This window comes from Enoplosus armatus, chromosome 8 (genome assembly GCF_043641665.1).
Source record: "Enoplosus armatus isolate fEnoArm2 chromosome 8, fEnoArm2.hap1, whole genome shotgun sequence".
Lineage (NCBI taxonomy): Eukaryota > Metazoa > Chordata > Actinopteri > Centrarchiformes > Enoplosidae > Enoplosus > Enoplosus armatus.
The window spans coordinates 24171588-24191930 of NC_092187.1; the positions used below are offsets into that span (position 1 = coordinate 24171588).

General features: G+C 43.5%; 1 protein-coding gene across 1 annotated transcript in view; it reads left to right on the plus strand.

Annotated features, from left to right (window-relative positions):
* lama5 (laminin, alpha 5) overlaps positions 1-20343 on the plus strand; it is an 85403-nt gene that overhangs the window by 14449 nt on the left and 50611 nt on the right. The window contains exons 3-6 of the mRNA XM_070909902.1: positions 15299-15416; positions 16918-17036; positions 17587-17757; positions 18351-18448. Of these exons, the coding sequence (XP_070766003.1) occupies positions 15299-15416; positions 16918-17036; positions 17587-17757; positions 18351-18448 (506 nt within the window). The remainder of the gene's footprint in view (positions 1-15298; positions 15417-16917; positions 17037-17586; positions 17758-18350; positions 18449-20343) is intronic.

The window sequence follows — 20343 nt, forward strand, 5'->3', positions numbered from 1 at the left end:
TTGCCCTGTTCACCTTGTCAACACAGAAGTTATCTTTTAACCTTTATCACCTCCTCTCTCACTAAATCTTCTCTCTGACTCTTCCTCATTTTCTTCAGCCCTCTCACCCTTGTACCTGCCGTCCGTCCCCTGTCCTTTCTTCTCTGTCCTCCATCCTGCTGTCCATCCATCTCCTCATGTGTTGTCTGTCAGCCTCTCACCCTCCACCTCTCGTGCTTTTTAAGCTCTGTGTTATCTCAGAGACAGACAGCTGGAGTTTCCTCCTGTCCTGCTACTGGAGGAAAAGAGGGAAAAGAGAGAAAAGACAGATAAACTGACTGAGACGGATGGACTCGCATGGGGAAAAATGAACTACATTAATGGAAGGAGGTGGAACATTGGCTCTACTCAATGAAAACACTTCAAATTGTATGTATTTTTGCCAGTTGTCTCATTACAATACGAAGACTTCATCTTACACAGATGATACAGTCGACAAGGTTGTCCTCTGTGGTCCTGAGTTGAATTTTAATAACCAATTAATCATTTTCATATATCAAACATGACCTGGTTCCAGCTTCTAAAATGTCAGAATTTGCTGATTTTCTCTGTTTTTTTTATATTACTGTAAAGTGAATATCTTGTTGGTCGGACGAAACTATGTTAAGAGGTTAACTTGTGATCTGGAAACTAGAGATTTCCTGAGATTTTATAGATCAATAATTAACCAGTAATAGAAATAGTTGTTAGATGCAGCCCAAGTCATGTGTGTCCCTGATGTCTCTAAATGTGGCTTTAGTGCTTCTTCAGTACTTTTGGGTTCATTCAAATCAGACGTATTTTAATGCTGAACAGGACCTTTATGATTGGCAACAGGGGAACATGGTTTTGAAGAACTACTCTGCGATCTGGTTCAGACATGTTGCCTCTCTCTCCTCCAGGCAGAGGGACCCTGAACGTCCATTCAGCTCAGTCCCATTGTCTTGCAGTGTTTGCTCGCCCTCGCAACCTCCTTTTGATGCGGCAGTGGTCCTGAGCCCTCCCAATGACTTAGCATTCAGAATACTTCTCAATGGGCCCTTTTATCACACCATTGTGTCAGTGAGAGTGTTTGGGCCATTCAGAAAGACGGCGGAGAACAAACATGGAGGAAACAGTTGGTTGTGAATAGCCGATGAAGTGTCTTAGATCCTTTACAGGGAGACGGAGGAAATGGGATTCAATGGGATTCAATGGGAAATTAATTAAAAAAGGAGGTTATATTGGTTAATCAGTCACTTCGGGTGTGTGCAAACAACAAAGTCTATATTCTTGTACTTCATTTCACGAGGCTTCATTCATTCTCCATGAGTTTAGTTCCTCCTTATGCAATTCAAAAGACTCCTTCACTGAGAGAGAACTGTCCTCCCGAAGGAGTTTTCCCCCCCTTTTAAGGACATATGATCTTTCCATGGACACGTACAACACACACGCATGCAGGGCGACACACAAATTGACTCGTCAGTTGTTCGGTGTTTGGTATTCAAAGGATGTTTAGCTTTTTCAAGGTCTGTGTGAGCTGTTGACACATTCTCGGAGGCCGAAACCATATTAGACCAATGTTCTTCACACAAAAGCACCTTTAACCCACTTTTACTCTGCTTGAGGTGCGAGTCAAGATGGAGAAGTTTGGATTGTTGTTGTGAAGTGAGGGCGGATGTTTCGTGCTGGTCAAAATGCTTCAGCAATCATGCAAACGCATTACTGCTGTTGCAATTTTTCACTCTCACTGCATCCTTTTAGTTCATGTAAAATAACGCGACACTCAAACATCAAACAAATACTCTGAAGTGTGTAAAATACGCTTCTTACTTTCTAACCAGGAGTTTGATGAGAAGTTTTGCATGTGTTCAGTAAAGAGATTGGTCCTGGGCGTGTTTAGCCTAGCTTAGCACAAAGACTGGAAGCAGGGGGAACAGCTAGCCTCCATTAAAAGAGAGAAAACCCTCCTTCCAGCAGCTCAAAAATAGTTTTAGTTGCATGATGTTAGCTAGCAAGCTAGTCAACAGTACACCCAAGAATTACCTGAGTTTTGTTCAAAGTTAGAGAGTGAGTGATGTGGAAAACTTTAGTAGATGCTACGTAGAGTCACTGGGACCAGCTGTTGTTTAGAAAATGCAAGCTATTAAACCAAAATGTCTCTTTTGTGTGTTTGTTTCTAAATGTGTTAAATATACAATGTACAATAGGCTAAACACGTTCTTCACCAAGTTCTATACTCAACTTACAACGAAGTAACACATCAATATTCTCATCTAACTAGCGGCTGATTTCAACCAACAAGTAAATATCACGTTTTCAGATATCGGCGTAAACCCCCCCAAAACCCTGTCGTGTAATGGATGTCCAGCTGCGGTGTGTGAGGAGTGTGTGCTGCTTCCCTCATAGACAAAACCCAGACAGAAAAACACATTCTGTGCCAGGCTCGTCTTCCCTGAAGGACACCAGTGACTTTGAGCGGTTTTCTTCCTGCTCTGCCAAGCCAGACTAAGAATAGACTGATGCTAATGTCTGCCCGCTATCACACAATGAGCTCATTTAGTGTGATAGACGAACTGGAGTGAGACGGGCTGGATTTAACGCTGATGCTTTACTGTAAAACCTCCAATGACTTATTTTTACCCTTTCACATTGAAGCCTTGTCTTATTTGGATTTGACAACTTGAAGAGAAATAAAACCTCTGGACCAGGCTATTTATTTTTTTCTTTTGCGTTTTCAGGTTTGACAAAATAATCCTAATTCGAGGTCCCCCTTCTAGCATTTTCTAGGTTTTTCATTGTGAGATGAAACTATTCAAAACCATTTCCAATGTCAAAGAGTCAATGTGTCAGAGTTGCAATAGAAAACAGCATTTTCTATTTAAGACTGGTAATTTCAAGTTTATTCACTTTGGAGAGCAGTTTTGAAAAGACCTGTCCTCAGTGGTCAAACACTGCTTATCTTCTGAATAGATGAAGCTCTTTAAGCTTAAAGAAAAATCTCTTAAAGATTCTTAAAGGCAGGCTTCCTATTGCTTTTCTCTCTCCTATTCTCCTTTTAAAAGCTGCTGGAATGTATTTAGCCGTGAAAACTATCTGCTGTCCATCCATCCATTATCTTTAACCATATTTCACTTATCAGCGTTTTCCGTGAATGGGCAGAAGAAAGGCAGCCACACATGTGAGTGTGAGGACAAAGAGAGAGGTTTACCCTCTTTAATGTGACAGTAAATATTGGTTTTAACCAGGTCAACTCCAGCAGATTGTTTGAGTTTCTTCTCTTTTCTTTGCCGGTGAATGAAAGGAAGGAGCAGGGGAGGAAACCGAGCATTCAGAGGAAGTGTAGGTCACTAAGTTCATCTCTCACAAGTGGAAGTTTACTGGTGTTCATATTCAACATCACGAAAACAGTGAAGGCAGCACAGCAGGGTACACTTCCCTCTTCATACAGGTGTTCATACCTACAATCATTTCATTTAATCCAGAGCGACGTGTTTCAGTGGCTGCTCAAGATCTCGGGGATCAAACCTGTGACTTTTGTTTAGTTACAGGAGTTTCACTCGACCCAACAGGCCAACGTGCTGGTTTAGGGATGGTTTTTGTATTTTTACGTGATGTCAGATGGAGACTTTTGTATTAAAACTGCATCCTATATAGGAATATATGTTGTATATGTTCGCACTGGGACAATTATTAATATTATTACCAACATATCTGCTAATTTCACGTCCAACATCTATTCATATCATATCTGATTGTTCAGTCGAGTAACGATGAGCTTCTTCTCGGATGATCCAGCTCTGCGAAGGAGGAACCTGTGTTTCTGATGCAGCGAGCGCGGTCGTTGGTCTGAATCTGGCCTTACAGTCGTGTAGCTGCAGGAATGTCTCCCCCCTCGTACAAACAGAAGTGTGTGTGTGTGTGTGTGTGTGTGTGTGGGGGGGGGGGGGGGGGGGGGGGGGGGCAAAGGGGAGGACAGCAAACAGAAGGGAGTGTTTTCCCATAGTTAAGTCATAAAACTGTGAATGGGAGTGGAAAGGAGGTGTGTGCCTGCCTTACCCTGCACTGACTGTGTGTGTGTTCAACCCCCACAACACACACACACACACACACACACACACACACAGTCAGCGCAGGGTAAGGCAGGGTGTGTGTGTGTGTGTGTGTGTGTGTGTGTGTGTGTATACATGTGGATTGATTGGACACAGAAGTAACACAGCTTTGAGTAAAGTCCTGAAGTCTAAAATCCTTGAAAAATACTCTTCGGACGTCTTAAATGAAACAAAATAGGGTTCGGACAGAATGATCAGCTATAAATGAGTAACTTTGGGTGTGTGTGTGTGTGTGTGTGTGTGTGTGTGTGTGTGTGTCCAGCTCAGCCAGCAGTTAACAGTGTCTTAATGAAGCTTAGTCAGAGTTCAGAGACTGTGACTGGCCGTGACGCGCTCCACGGGGCAAAGTCCACATTTAAAACCTCATCACACTGAGAAACTATGGTGACGACCTGAAAGAGAGGGAGTGTGTGTGTGTGTGTGTGTGTGTGTGTGTGTGTGTGTGTGTGTGTGTGTGTGTGTGTGTGTGTGTGTGTGTGTTGTTGCTGGGATGGAGAGGCAGATGCTATGTGTGTTTGTTGTCATCTCTGAGCTCTACACTTGTTCCTTGTCACATGTCTCTGTGAAAGACGCCCAACCTGGGCTTTGGACACATGAGCGAGTCGCCATCAGCTGTTGGCAGCGACCGAACTGTGAACACATCACCCGCCCGTCGAAGCAGAGATACAGAAAGACGGACAGAGGGGAGGTGTTTATTAGCCGCTGAGGGAAACAAGCTGAGAGCTGCAGCAACTGTGACCGCTTCCATTAAAGCCGACAGCTGTGGAGCCTCAGCACTCCCAGTCACCATTAACATCCAGCCTTACCCTGTAACACATACTGGGAATATCTGACATGGTGGAGAACATTCATGTCTGGCCGCCCGTCTGCATGATGGACAGTATGCACCGATACAATGTCTATAGAGCTAATAAGCTTTGCTGTCAGTTAGAGGCTCTTAAAGTTGTATTTTTCCTGGTAACAGTAACACAAAATAAAAAACAAGTGCACGAGATATTTCCACAGTTGACTGGTCTTGTTTCTGGATGTTAATTTCAAACCTCTGGAACAAAGACTCTGAAAAGAAGAAAGGAGGTTCTGCAGTTGATGTTGTAACTTTGGACAGGTGTAATAGAGCAGACAGCAGGAAAAGCACAGGTGTAATTCATAACATTAACAATGGCCACATACATTTAGTTTTGCCAGTTTGCGCTGGCTCGATGACGTGGCTCACTGGAGCCTTTAAATGGGACAGAGCCGTCTTTAGCGTTACACCTGTGTCTCTGCTGCTGTGACATGTCTGTGCACCTTCCGCTGAGTCTGGAACTAGTTTGCCAGTATGTCCTCAGTACTCTGAGTCCTTCAGCCAGACTTTAAGCCTCAGTGTTGGCCCTGAACAAGACAATGACCCCCCCCCCCTCCAGCTCCAGACCCTGACCTTGACCTCTCTGCACATGGGGAGAGGTGGGGCAAGCGTCCCTCAGCTTGAGCTCTAAACGAATTAATTGCACCTCTGCCTCCTAGAAATGATGTTTCAGCAAGTTTTTCATGCATTGTTATTCATAACTTTCAGTGTTTTCCAGAGTGTTAAGTTGCAGTTTAATCAGATTATCTGCTGGACACAAATCTTTAACTGTATTTGACAGAAGACAGATCTCCATCATTTGTCTCTGTGTCTGAATGTAGTTCGGTGTTTTACCGTGAAGAGGTCATCGTCCACCATCTCGCTCTTCATTAGGACAACCTGTACTCCCACCTCCTCTCTCCCTTATCACCCGTCCTCCTCCTCCTCCTCCTCCTCCTCCTCCCATTCTTCACTAATTATGGGATTTCCCCCCGCTGTCTGTTATAATAAGGGATGGAGGGAACACATGAAAGGAGGAGTGGATTGGGAACGTGGAGGAAGTCAAGGTCACAGGAGAGGAAGCCTCCCTTCCTTCTCCTTCTGTCCTCCCTTTGAATTTGGACAGTTTTGGAACATTTTCAGAATAAATTTTCCCAGATGAATTTCATGGTCAGTTCAGGTTGTAACATGTCAGCTGAATGTTTTTGATGAGAAGCTTCTGAACTTTGTCATCATTATCTTCTATCACTCAAAGTGTGTCACTTTCCATTTATTTGTTGCTTTTGACTTATTTTTCTGAAATGTAAGTTAAAGATGTTTTTCAGAATTACACCGACAAGTGTCAGGTGTAATATCTCTTGTTTTCAAAGTTTCTCTCACTGGTCCATAATGATTTCTGGAGGATCACATGTTTATTGATATAAGAAAAAAAATTGCTTAGTCTGAGACTGACTTTGTAATTATGGAGGTGAAGCTTCGGAGTGTACAGTGGTGTCGAAGAGAGGGAGAGGGTGATGCTAATAGTTGAGGACATGATGAGTCCTGGAATGTCTAAATCCTGTTTCTCACCTCCTTTAGACCCACAATCCTTCAGTCCTGAAAGTACTAGTAATCACACCTAAACATGAAGCCCATGTGCTTCATCAGATGTCGGAGTAGGTTACGATTTCTGTAACGTTGTGAAACCGACGGTCCGACGTTCACACCCACTTCACGCCGTGATCGGCCAGGAGTGCACCATGGTCCCCGTATTCATCACTGTGTCAACTATAAACATTTGCCCTCCGACGTGGTCTGACAACACGTCACACGAACTAGTTCTTTTTGAGAATAAACTGATTCTAACTTAACCTTCACCCTCAAACAGCCCTTTGAAGACTCAGAATCAGCTTTCATGTGCCAAGTATGATTCGGCATACAAGGAATTTGATTCTGAGACAAGGGCCGGACAAAATGTCCTCACTTTTCAAAAATGTCCTCCCTCTCAAGGTCTAAAACACACAAAGATAGAGAGGACACACACACACACACACACTGTGCAGCAGTTTCCACATCCTGGAGGGATGTTGAACTGTCAGACAGAGTTGTGGAACAAGGCATCAATCTGTAGAAGACCCTGGAGGATAAACTGTTCCTCCGGGGTCTTCTATCTGTTTCACCTCTTCACTTCTCTTCCATCATCTTCCTCTCTTTGCTTCTCTTGCCAGGGCTGCATTCACAATAGCCACGTTTGAAACGGCAGTTTGTTGGGTTTTATTCAGTAGTTTATCAAAACGCAGACAGATACAGACAGTAGCAGTAGAGGTGCGATGCTCCTTCCTCACTTTTACCTTCCCTTTCTCTACTCCTCATCTCCTTCCCCTCATCCCTCTCTGTATTTTCTCTCACCCCCTCCCTCCCTTTTCCTCGTCTGCCTCAGTCATCCCTCATATCTCGTATCTCTCGCCTCGTCCCTCACTTCTATCTTCTTCACGTCTGCTTTTCTTTTCTCACTGTCTTCCCCTTTCAGCTCTCACTCCTTCTCCTTCTCTCTGTCACCTCTTCCAGACCTCTTCCAGACCTCTTCCAGACTTCCCGACAAAGCCGGTCGTCCAGTTTGGAAAAACCACGAGAGAAACATGGATGGTCATGAGATGTTGTGGATCGATCTGAAATTCTGTCCTCTATGCAGCAGCTAATGTCATGCTAGTGTTAATTTGCGATGACAGGCTAGTTAGCATATAGCATTAGCAACTGAAAGAGTAGTTTTGCCTCCAAAAGTAAATAATTTTTAGTCTTTAAGTAATTAGAAATTTGACATCTTGTACATATGACTTAGCTTTGAGTTTTCTTTTAATTATGAGACATTCAGGGTACCGAAAACTATCTCAAGAGTTATAATTCTGAGATATGGAAGTAAAAGGTACAAGAAATATCTCCACTTTGTCTTTGAGGGGTCATGCCATTCCATTTTTTCCAGCGGGAAGTCAGTATTTCCGACTTTGTGACAGTCCCTGGAACGCAGCAAATCACAGAGTCTTAAGCCAGCTTTTCTTGTCCGGCCCTGACATGTCAGAGATGGTATATATGGGTATGAGCAGAAGCTTTTAACACTGTGCAAACCAGCGTGAAAGACAAAGACAGAGGGAGTCTGTAATCTTTACATTTCTGGAGTGTTTTAGAAACACTGAGCTGGCTGCCTGAGCGTGTACGGGCCGGCTGCGTGGATGCATAGGTGTTCAAGGTGTGAAGGTGCAGGTTGTCTCTGTACATCTTTAGCCTCTGGGCAGTGAAATGCCACCTGGAGGACTGTGTAGTTGGAATATCGAGGCGGTTATTGGGAACATGCAGGTCGTTATTAGGAAGACTTCTCTGAAAGTGTGTCTGTACCTTTCATTTACAAGCCTGTAGGTAATGTGTAGCTCCAGGTGACTTTTTCTACCTGGAGAAAAATGACACGTAGACGACTGCTGAACTCAATGACTGCTAACGAGTTCCCCAGATCATGTTTTAAACGAGTTTATGTCCTGTTTATATCTCTCACGGGTTAAATCAGGCTTTAAATTATTAGATATCCCCGCGCGTTAGCCTGGGGCTAACTAGACTCCACTTCAGACCAGGCTTATCTTTGTCTTTAAAGGGTTATTATTTGTGCATTTATCTCTGTCAGGATGTTCAATCCTGGGTGAAGATGATGAATATAGTGATATTAATAAGTAAATACGAGCTATTCCTATCCCTTCTAAGTGTTAGTTATTAGTTATTATCATATACTCATTTGTGCAATTCGCCCCGTCCTGCCCTTTTTCTTTGAGTGGCCATTTGAAACGACTATAAACACTTTTGCGTACAGACATTTTCAGATGACACTTTGTGTGAACTGGTGCGTTTCAAGCAACTCCGTCGTGTTGGAGGATAAATCACTCCACAGTGGAAAAGTCAAAGCCTCTGCTTTGATAGACGCCGTATCGCTTTCAGCCCTTATAATTCAACCGGACACATTTAAAGAGGCGTCTTGTTTTAAACTGTGAAACCTGAAACTGTCAGAAAATGTTCTCACTGTAATCTAAGAGGAGGTGTGAGAGTTCTCCCTCAGGAATTCTGTCCTGGAATTCTGAAGGAAGAGTAGATGGACATTCCCGAACCCCTGGAGAGACAGAGCGATATAAAGGGACAGTGTGGACACCCTTGATGAACGAACAGAAATTAATTTCCTCCTCCAATGTGATATTCCTCCATGCAAAACTTAAAAAGTATTGCTCAAATTTTACCCATTCCAAGACCTAATCCAGGTTTGTCCCAACCCTCACCACAGGACTGTCATTGAGGAGGGTCCCGGGTACCCACCCCAACAGCTTGTACATGGCTGCAACTGGGGCTACGGACATCTGTTGTTTCTTCAAGACTGTCCTCATGGGAAAAATGGCAGCGTTAGTCATTTCTTTAAATCCCTAAAACTGTACCTGACGAGGACCGGCGTCATTCTGGGCTGCAACTCAATTCCTCTCATGATTATGATTAACAGTCTGTAAAATCAGAAAACTGTCAAGAAAATCTGTCACAATTTCCCAAAGCCCAACAAGTGACGTCTTGTTTTTTCACATTTGTGTGCCAGTGAAGCCGACTGGACTGAATTGCGAGGCGTTTCCTTTCAGCTCGCTGGCATCACAAGAACACTGTTTAAACTAACCAAGCCGCTCTGAACACCATCCAGAGAGCGTGCTTGAACACAAGAAAGTGTGAAAAAAGAGGGAGATGTGAAATGGAAAGGGAGGTATAGATAAGGACATGTTCGGGGAGGATTAGGAAAGGAAAAAGAGAGACACTGAGATTGACTTGGAATGTGAGGAATGACCCTCGCTCCCCGAACAGTTGCCGTCTCTCCAGAGATACACGCTGATACACTGTTCAAGAAGTCAAGAAGTGAATCAACTTTTCACTTTCTTCTACTGGGGATGGTGTGTGTGTGTGTGTGTGATTACAGCAGCTGCACCACTGGATCTGTCTGCAGAGACGGACTGAGACAGATTACACCCTGACTGACTGATAATAAGACCAGTCGGTGGAAACAAGAGTGAATGGAAGGATTAAAGCCATCACCCTCTTCTCTTGACGCCTCCGAGACGCCAGAATAATCTGCACATCCGCCCGGCTTACTGTACAGAAATGTCTCACACGCGTCTACACACACACACACACACACACAGCATGATAACAGTGTCCTATTCTGGAGGTCATTTGAGTGCATTTCCTCTCTTGTCTTTTTCTGTCTTGGGCCTCACTTCTGTCCCTCCATGTGTCCCTGTCGTCCGTCCCGTCCCTCAGGTGTCAGCCAAAGAACAGTTGATTAGATGTTGGTGGTGATCCAGATGTGGATTCCAGCCAGTCAGATATTTATCATCTCTTAACATTGACACCCGTGGAAATAGAGACCTTTTCTGAAGTCCCGAAGGCTCATGTGGATACAGTTCAGTTTAACTTACGTGTTAGAAATGATGCGTTTGAGTGGAGTGGTAAATCAGAGAACTGTTCAGCAGTGCCTCATTTCACAGGGAGTGAATCTTTTGAATGTTCAGTCATCGCTCGCTCGCTCTCTCTCTGCAGGGTTTGTACCTGCTGAATTTCTCATCCCTCCATCCTTCCCTCTGTCCCTTTGTGTCTCCCGTCTTATCTCCATGGTTACCTGAGGCACCGGGAATGTGGTGCCACCAAGGAATGTGTACAATTATTAAACCAGCCAGGGGCCAGACACACACACACACACACACACACACCTGCATTCTTCAGACGTATACACACATCAGGACATACGTATCACTCCGGCTTATACGGTAAACATGTGGGTTAATATTTCTCATTTACATTTTGACATTTCCTATACATCTTGACCTCCACTGAAACTACCAAAAAGTCCCTTTCAGTATGGAGACACCCACACACACACACACACACACACACACTGAGGTGCAGGTGTTTGAGCTTCAATCCCAGGATTCAGGAAGTAAAGCCTGGTCTATCATAAGTCATTACATTATGAAGGACCTGTGTAAATACACTGAGATAAGTTAGTCAATCGACAGAAAAACAATCAGCAACTATTTTGTGAATCACTTTTTCAAGCAAAATGGCAAATATTTTGTTCCTCAAAGAGAATTTCCTGCTTTTCTTTGTCTTTGATAATAAACTGAAACTCTACTTGGCTTCCATTCATCCTCCTTCTGTCCACCCGTATCGTACAGAGCTGCAGGTCTTAACCTCTCGTCCTGCGAGGTCACATGACGAAGTAACGCTTGTGTCTTTCGTTGGCTTAACTGAGTGCACTTTTACTACCGTCTCTGCCTGTTTGTATGAGACAAAGTGGTTCGGAGACGTCTTTGATGGCACAGAGAGAAGATGCCTCAACTCTGACTCATAACTTTAATCTCATTAAGAGCGCTTAAAGCACTTAAACCTGAGTTTAAGTTTCTTCTTTTGTTTTCATTGCTGTCCAAATAAACTCTGTTTCCATACATTTTTTTCGGCTTTGTTTTCTCTTCTCTGTACTTTTCTTCCAATATCAATATATTCTCCCTCCCCCTTGTTTGACCTGTTGCTGGCTGCCCGTCGCCATGGTAACACAGCAGTCTGATTGATGGGATTGACAGGCAATTCAGAGAGGCTGACCTGGGAGGCTGCCACTAATCCATAAATCCTGTGGAGGTGTGTGTGTGTGTGTTGGAGGAAAAGGGGGTCAGCAAAACCTTTTGTTGAGTGTGTGTGTGTGTGTGTGTGTGTGTGTGTGTGTGTGTGTTTCGACCAGGCAACAGACAGGCTCCCACCGAGAGCTGGAGACAGACAGCCGAGAGAGACACACAGTTTAATTTAGCATTTTATTCTGGTTTATCAGAGCTTCGTATGTTTTATTGTACATTAAAAATCGAAAAAACAGCACTTATCAATGCGGTCACAGGTGCTATGTGACTGTTTAATTTCATAATAATTGTGTTAGATTACCCAGCGTAGCCATGTTGACCATGGTGGAGACTTTTAGTCACCTCTGTCTCACACTGGTGGGTTTACTGAACAAAGCTCCTTTGCGATTTGGCTGAAGTTCATTCACACATGGGAGTTTTACAGTGGAATCTGCTTGGTGACAAGACCTGCAGGTGTAAATGCAGGCAGAGTGGATTGTTGCCTTTACAGTCAAAGGCTGCTTGAAGCAAATAACATGTTGGAGGTGCATTTTCATTCATTTCTTCAGGAACTTTCTTCCGTTCTTTTGTCTTAAAGTGATAAAGTCTGTCAGTTCAGTCTTTCCCAAAATGCCAAAGGTCACACAGCTCTGAGTTCAGAGCAGATCACCTGATTTCTCTGCATGTTCAGTCTTGTGTTTTCAGTTAAAACATCTTTGGTTCAAAGGATCTGCTCTGAACTTCAGGTTGCTCCCTGAGCACGTCAAACTTTAACCCTGGAATCAGAGGAATGCTTCTGGATTTTTCCTTCAATATCTTTGGCCCCTGAGGGACGTGTAGAGGCCTCGCTTTCTGTTTCCTGTCCTTTAGATCTCTTTCAGACACGTTCACACATAAACATGTGTGCTTATATACACAGCGTCTATAGCCTCTATTTGTGTTTGAAGTAGAACACTTGTTGTGATACACATGTTGACAGATTCTTCTCGATAGAAACTGTTTTCTCTGTTTTATTCTTTGAGAAATGATCTAAATCATGTTTGAAAGTTGCAGTCCGCAGTTTTCTGTTGTCTTTGGAGTAACAAAGTATGAATGGCTGGACAGATGGAGATGGATGGATGAAGTTGAGACCCTCCCCTCCTCCGTCCCTCCATCCTCCTCCTCCTCCTCTCTCATTCATCAGCCTGAAACACACACACACTTCTGGCATTCCACAGTGATGCAGTAGTGCTAGTTTTTGCACGTCTTTGTGTGTGTAAGTGTGTGAATGTTTGTTTGTGTGTGTGTGTGTGTGTGTGCGTGTGTGTTGTCCTCAGCAGCCTGTCAGAAGGAGGAAGTCTGGAGATCACAGGCCGAACTCCAGTGATGGATGATCAAAGTGTGTGTGTGTGTGTGTGTGTCCGTCCTCTGATGGGGAGACAAAGACTAAATGTTGAACTTGTAGTAACATGAACAGAAAGTTGGTTGGTTTTTACATCCAAGTCTGCACGCTGACCGTGTGCAGCTGAAGATTAATGACCGTGTGAACTGTACGTTCTTCTGTCTCCACAGATGTACGTGTACATTTAGGAATATATAGTATAACAGCTAATGTCAGGTGTTTTGCTTCAGGACTATATGTGTACACAGTATACAAAAAGGAATTTCAAGGCTGAGTCATTGACTGTAAAGGTTCATGCACACCTTCAGTTTCTTGTGGACACGTACGTTGGAGGAAGTGTCCATAGGCCAGAGACGCTGTCCTTTTACTTTCAACACATTTATTGAATACACAACATCTTGGTCCTTAGACCTTCACAAGGTACGACTGGTCTAAGGACCGAAACAAGGACCGAAAACGTATTCAAGATACAACGTTTTGCAAGTAAAAGCACAGTGTGTGGGAGGCCTAAAGCCAAGTCATTGAAAGAACAAAGTAAGATTGGTACAGTTTTCTTATTGAAGGAGGAACTGGTCCAGAAATGCACCACCCACCAGTTGTGAAAACACAGTAAAAGTAAAACGTTTGGTATTTGGCCATAATACTGACAAAAAAATTCAAAAAGCTACCTAACGTTTACGGCACATACCACGACATTTGTTGCTCCTCTTTCCTCTTGTTTCCTGTCTATCAGTACAGCTGTCAGCTATCAAATTAAAAGGCAATTTTCAGCAAATCCCCGGTGGTGCAAAAGCTGTTTCAAAATAATCTGAAGTGTCTCTCGTCTCACTGCTTCCTGCCTTTGGGTCACACGTTGTCATCAAATGTTTCTTCGTGTTGTCATGTCGAACAAGTCGTGTGTGTAACGTGTCCGAAGCTACTGCAGGTTAGAGCTAAATCTGAGCTTGTTTTTATTTTGTTGTTATATTTGTGTGCCTTTATTCGACATCTGACAGTAGAGAGAGAGAGAGAGAGAGAGAGAGAGAGATGGGGAATACAGACTCAAACCAGGGAGTCTTCAATCTTTAAGTCTTTAAAATGTGAGTTGACTGTTCAAAGCCAGAAAGAAACAAAAGCCTTTCCATGTTGACGTGTAGAAATGTTCCTCTAAAGATATGAAACAAGAACATGAATAATGAGTAGTTATTTTTTGGTGTCATGGGATCAATGAATGTTTTGGCATCATATGCCGGAATTAAGGTGATTGCGATCAGTTATAATGTTATTATGTACGTCATTGTGTTATTTCAGTGTGTTCTGTTTCAACTGGGGAGCGATTTCAAGGTCCGACAGACAAAACAGTCCAGCTGAGCTCGCCTCGCCGCCCCTGAGAGCAGTTTGTCATCGCCGTCTAACCAGCTTCAGGGCCTTTCAGGAAATGAATGAGGGATGACAAGTGAAAAGAGAAGAGGCTGCAGACGGCCGGGCCGAAACCAGAGAGCCCGGCTGAGGGGCATCTGGTGCTCATTAGTGACAGGAGTCGGCCTTTTGATAATAACCCGTAACGTAACATGTAACACGACGTAATAGATCAGACGTGCTGTAGTCGGTTTCGACCTGATGTTGAGTTTCACAGCTCGGCTTCGATTAGCTTGTCTTGTTTTCTCCTCTCTCTACCCCTTTACTTTCCCTTTCCTGCTTTCATTTCCATTCATCTCCTGTCCCATCCCTTTCTTTCTTTTTCGCCCGTCTCTTGGCTTCTCTTTTCTGTCCTCTAAATGAAGTTAAACTGCATTTTAGATCCAAATTAAACCGATCTCAATCCATAAATGCATTACTCCGTGTAACCAGAGCAGTGACAGTCTAATAACACAGAGATGAGACGCGTTCTTTTAGTTTAATGAAGCTGATTTGAGATTTGTCACATGACACTTGAATGCATGGATAAAGATATAGAAAGTGGCTCTACATATAGTGTGTTGTCACTGATTTAGAGCTGAAACTAATTGGTTAATTAATTATTTGAGTCAATTTTCAAGCAAAAATACACATTTGTTTGAGCATCTCACATTTTATGATTGAATTAATAGAATAATTAAGAAATGAATTGGCAGATTATTAAACAGGGAAAGAAGTCGTTAGTTGCAGCCCGACATGGATGACAGCGGGGATCCTCGAGACCGACATGTTTATAAATATATTTCTGCTGTTGATGAACGTGTTGAGGCCATTTGTAATGCTGCAGTTAACGTGCTCCATCCGGCTGAGCAGAAACGTTCAGAAACAACCCAAACGAAGTGAACTAGGTTTGAATACGTTCTTTAATGTGAACTTCTGCTTCTCTGTGTCTCTGCAGCTCTTCCACGTCGCCTACGTGTTGATAAAGTTCGCAAACTCTCCCCGTCCAGACCTTTGGGTTCTGGAGAGATCCATCGACTTCGGGCAGACCTACCATCCCTGGCAGTTCTTCGCCTGTGAGTAGAGACACGCACACACACACACACACACACACACACGAATATATATTCACCTATACAGTGCATACATACATATGTGTGACTCCAGATGTTATTAGGAGTCAGATTCCATCAGCATCACTTCATGCTTTCCTAACCTCCCCCAGGGTTCGGCTTAATTCTCCCTCTAATCTCAGGGTTAAACAGCAGCCCTGAGGGCAGGCGGCTGATTGGTTGTTTGGTGTGTTGGTCAGGAGAGCATTACATCATAGAGCTGCCAGCTGATTGGCTATGGCAGCTGTCAGTCCAGGTGGGCTGCAGGGGAATTCCAGGCATGTCTGCCAACAGGTTGCAGCTTGATGTTCACCTGAGTAAAAGAGAAAGAGGCCCTGAAGCTTCCTAAATCTGGCACGCCTGGTTCCTGGACTCGTGACAAAAGAAGAGCCATGGACTGACACCGGCCATTCACAGCTGACCTGAATGCCGCTAACTGGAGTTAATTATCGGCCCAAGTCTGCACTCCCAAAATCAGAGCACATTCAGTGCCAGAACAGGGCCGAGTGTGCCGACTGTCAGTCCGGCCGGATGCTCGAGATCACCTCTGCCTGCTGAGAAAACGTTCCCTGAGAATTCAGCTTAATAAGAAAAAGCAGCTCAGCTCTTCTCCAATATGAAACATTGGTGTCAAACTACAGTGTCTTATCGCCAGAGGGGGGGGGGGGTGTGGTAAATAGTGCGGAGCAAATTAGTGTTGGCCTCAAAGCTGTAAATCTCAGAACTATTTGACAGTTTTAGTTTGAAGTGCTGCAGCTGTTAGCGCACACACACACACACACACACACACACACACACTCCAGTAAGGTTGGACCTGGCATCTTGACATTATAAAATCACCCTCCCCTCCTCTTCTTTGTCTTGTTGTCATGGTCTTTCACTGTTCGTCTGTGTCGAGGACAAATCTGAGATAAAGTGAAGTTATTCCAGGAATGTTCGCTCTGTCATGAAGAAAGTTTACAGCTTAATTATAAAGGCAGAGGATGGTTCCTCTGAAGTCCTTTAGACGATGAGGTGAAACGAAAATAAGATCTTTCCTAGTCCGCCTTGAGAAATCACTAAATATTCTCCCAAGTCAGTCAATACTTTCTTCCCCCCTAAATTGGAAATCTTTATTTGTGAATTTGTGAATTTGTGATTAGCAATTTTAATGTATAGTTGAATCGGAGTTCTCAGATTTAGATCAGAGTTACGTTTCCAGTAGTTTAGGTAGAGAGTTACTGTAGACAGTGGGGGCTGATGATTGTGCAGAGGTATATTTAAGGAGGACCGCCGGGTAAAACACAGACCTCCACCGAACCGAGACCCTCCTCTAATTATCACGCTGAGACGCATCATTAAAATGCCACAAGACGGTTCGCACAAGTTTCACATGAGGGGACGTTCACACGTTTGCAAATATGTGGTTGATTATAAGCTGTTTGTGTGTGTGTGTGTGTGTGTGTGTGTGTGTGTGTGTGTGTAGCCTCCAAGAGAGACTGTATTGAGCGTTTTGGACAGAAGACCATTGAGAGGATCAACAGTGATGACGACATCATCTGCACCACCGAATACTCGCGTATCGTCCCGCTGGAGAATGGAGAGGTGAGTGTGTACAAATACTTTGAAACAAGTAGTCAGTTAATATATTAGCTGATCGACATTTATACGTTTTGGACTGAACTCTGAGACAATTTTCTGCCTTTTATAGATTAAAAACTAACGAAATAGATCATTAGGGAAAAGAATCAGTTGATTAATCGATAATGACAATAATGGTTTGTTGCAGCACTGCATTTTATTTATTCTTTATTTTAACATTATTAAATATTGTTAAATGTGCCGGAGATATTTCTATTTTCACATTTTTATAGTCATCTTAAAATTGTATATAAGTATAAAACATGAGCATGCGGAGCAACAAGAAAAACATAATGTGCTAGTCAGGAGAACAATGCGTTCATTAAATCATGCCATACAGAATCACAGTAGACAGTTTGTCTGTGCCATGATGTCATATTATGAATATTTTACAGTGGATTCGGTTGATATCATCCCTCTGCCGTCTGCAGGACTTTCCCAGGCCGTAATGTTTATATTCCCACACCTGTTGGTTGGCTGATAATCCCTTTGTCCTCCTCCCCCCCTCTCCCAGATCGTGGTGTCCTTGGTGAACGGCCGGCCCGGGGCGTTGAACTTCTCCTACTCACCAGTACTGAGGGAGTTCACCAAGGCCACCAACATCAGGCTTCGCTTCCTGAGAACCAACACGCTGCTGGGACACCTGATGGGCAAGGCGCTCCGCGACCCCACTGTCACCCGCAGGGTGAGACAAGGCAACACGCGCATTACCTCGTAGGAAAGAGCTAGCACTGATCCAAAATGGCTGACAGCAAGAGCGTAAAACTTTATAAACTTTTGTTGACTCTTTGCAGCTCCAAACCTAGAGTATGTGAAATGTTTTGCGTTCTTGAACTCCCCTTAAATGTCCCTTTAATTGCTTTAATGTCAGAACGAGTAACCATTTTATTCACATACTAGAGGTCAGCTTTAAAGTTATAGTTCAACATTTTATATTCGGAGTTAAATTAGAAGATTGACACCACTCTCATGTCAACAGCTGGCCCGAATCTGTTCAAAGGTTTTTAAAAAATGCCTTCCAGCATTTTACAAACAAGATTTAACTTGTAAATTAGTGAGCTTTGGAGGTGTTGGTAGGCGGATATTGTGTTACATTTGGACAGAGCCAGGCTAGCTGTTTCCCCCCGTGTCCAGTCTTTATGCTAAGCTAAGCGTCTCCTGGCTGTAGCTTCATGTTTACTGTACAGACACGAGAGTGGTATCAGGAAAGCAAGAACTATCCCTTTAACTAAAACATTATATATGACAACATATTGATGCTATATTTTTATCTTACAGTATTACTACAGTATCAAAGACATCAGTATCGGAGGACGCTGTGTGTGTAACGGACACGCTGAGGCCTGCGACGCAGAGGACCCCAACGACCCTTACAAGTAAGATACCAGACCTTCAAGCGATCAATGAATATCTCACACACACACACACACATCAGGGAATCAGACTGCACTGTCATGACTCACAGACTTGTGGCAAACCAACATCATTTTGGCTGGATTTAGTAGCGTGGAAGTGTGCATGTGTGATTGTTTTTTTGTGTCTCGGTAAGCACAGCAGGTTATAAAGATGATTTATGTTATTACGGTGACTCAGACACGTCTGCCTGCTCCAACACACACTCACATACATTGAACCACAAACGAACATTACAGAGTTCATAACCCCGAGCTATGACTCCGATCTGAAGCACAAGGGTTTCAATTATTCTTGTCTGTGGTTCCGTTCGGTGCCAGTTCTGTCTGTTCTCATCAGGACAACATACCTGCATTCCTGTAATGCAATTACGATGTGAGATTTGTTACAACACAGGAGCCTGCTGGGAAAACAAAGAGTAAAGCCTGACACTTCAATCAGGAAAACACCTGAAATGCATGAATTCATGCAACGTCGTGCCGTTAGTGTCCTATCTCAAGCAGAAAACCAAGTCAAGTCAGATGAAATGAAGGTTCTGGTACCAACTTGACAAAATAAAGTACCTGCGTAACACTCCGCCGTGACACGTTCGACCACATGCAGGTGATTGTGTATCTGTGAGCTGTCAGCTCAGGCAGTTAGCTTGCATACGCTGCAGCAATGAAAGTCAGCGAGACACGTTGTTCTGGTCGTCAAGCGGCTGTCGTGACTGGTGAATATTGTAGTTTCTGGTATATGTGAGCAGTAATGCATAATGAGGTCATAATGATTCAAGCAATAGAGACCTTCGTATTGTCGTTGAAGCACCAAATCTACAATTTCTCTGATTTATTTGAAATTTCTGAAATAGTGTTATATATAAACTTAATTTTGAGAATAGATTCACAGAGAATGAGACGGTTTATTGATTTAATTTCAACACAGAGGAAGAGAAAGGACAGACAGGGAAGAAATGACGGGAAGCTGCAGAAAAGTGGTTTGTTTTTGTATATATGTGTGTGTGTGTGTGTGTGTGTGTGTGTGTGTTCATGCAGCTTTATGGGAATAAAACAGCTGGAGGTGGAGAGGAGGATGTATTGTCTGATTACAACTTCCATACAAATAAACTTCCTGGTCTTAATGTAGTTTTTATTGTTGAAGCAGAACCAGATTGAGCTTGTTTTAATACACGTGTGTGTGTGTGTGTGTGTGTGTGTGTGTGTGTGTGTGTGTGTGTGTGTGTGTGTGTGTGTGTGTGTGTGTGTGTGAATTTCCACATAAGTGTAGGTCTCTCATGAGAGGTGGAAGTGGGCGGTATGTGATTCATTTAATAATGTGTGTGTAACTTGTGTGAGTTGTGTATGTGAATCGCATGGGTAAATAAGTAGGTGTGTGTGCAGTTTATTTGTGTGTGTGTGTGTGTGTGTGTGTGTGCAGTTTATTTGTGTGTGTGTGTGTGTGTAGCTACCTGCAGGCTGTGGAGGATTTTACAATAAGCCGTCATTACTCTCAGACACACACACACACACAACAATCACATATCCGCCTTTAAATATCTGTCTTGTTCTATGTGCATGCACACACACACTTTTATTATTTGTCACCAATTTCTCTCTCTTTTACACACACACACACATGCAGATGATCACACATGCATGAACTCACACACACACACACACACACACACACACACACACACTTGCACAGACTTGTTAAAGGTATCTGGAGACAGTCTCTTGGAAAGCCGGTGACGTTGCTCTTTCTGAGGGGAATCTGGGAGGAAAGGAGGGATTTTAGAGGGAGGAGAGGGAGACGGGGGGGGGGGGCTGTCAGACAGTTTGATGTACAGTGGAGGCGAATTTACTGCTGCAGGGAGGTG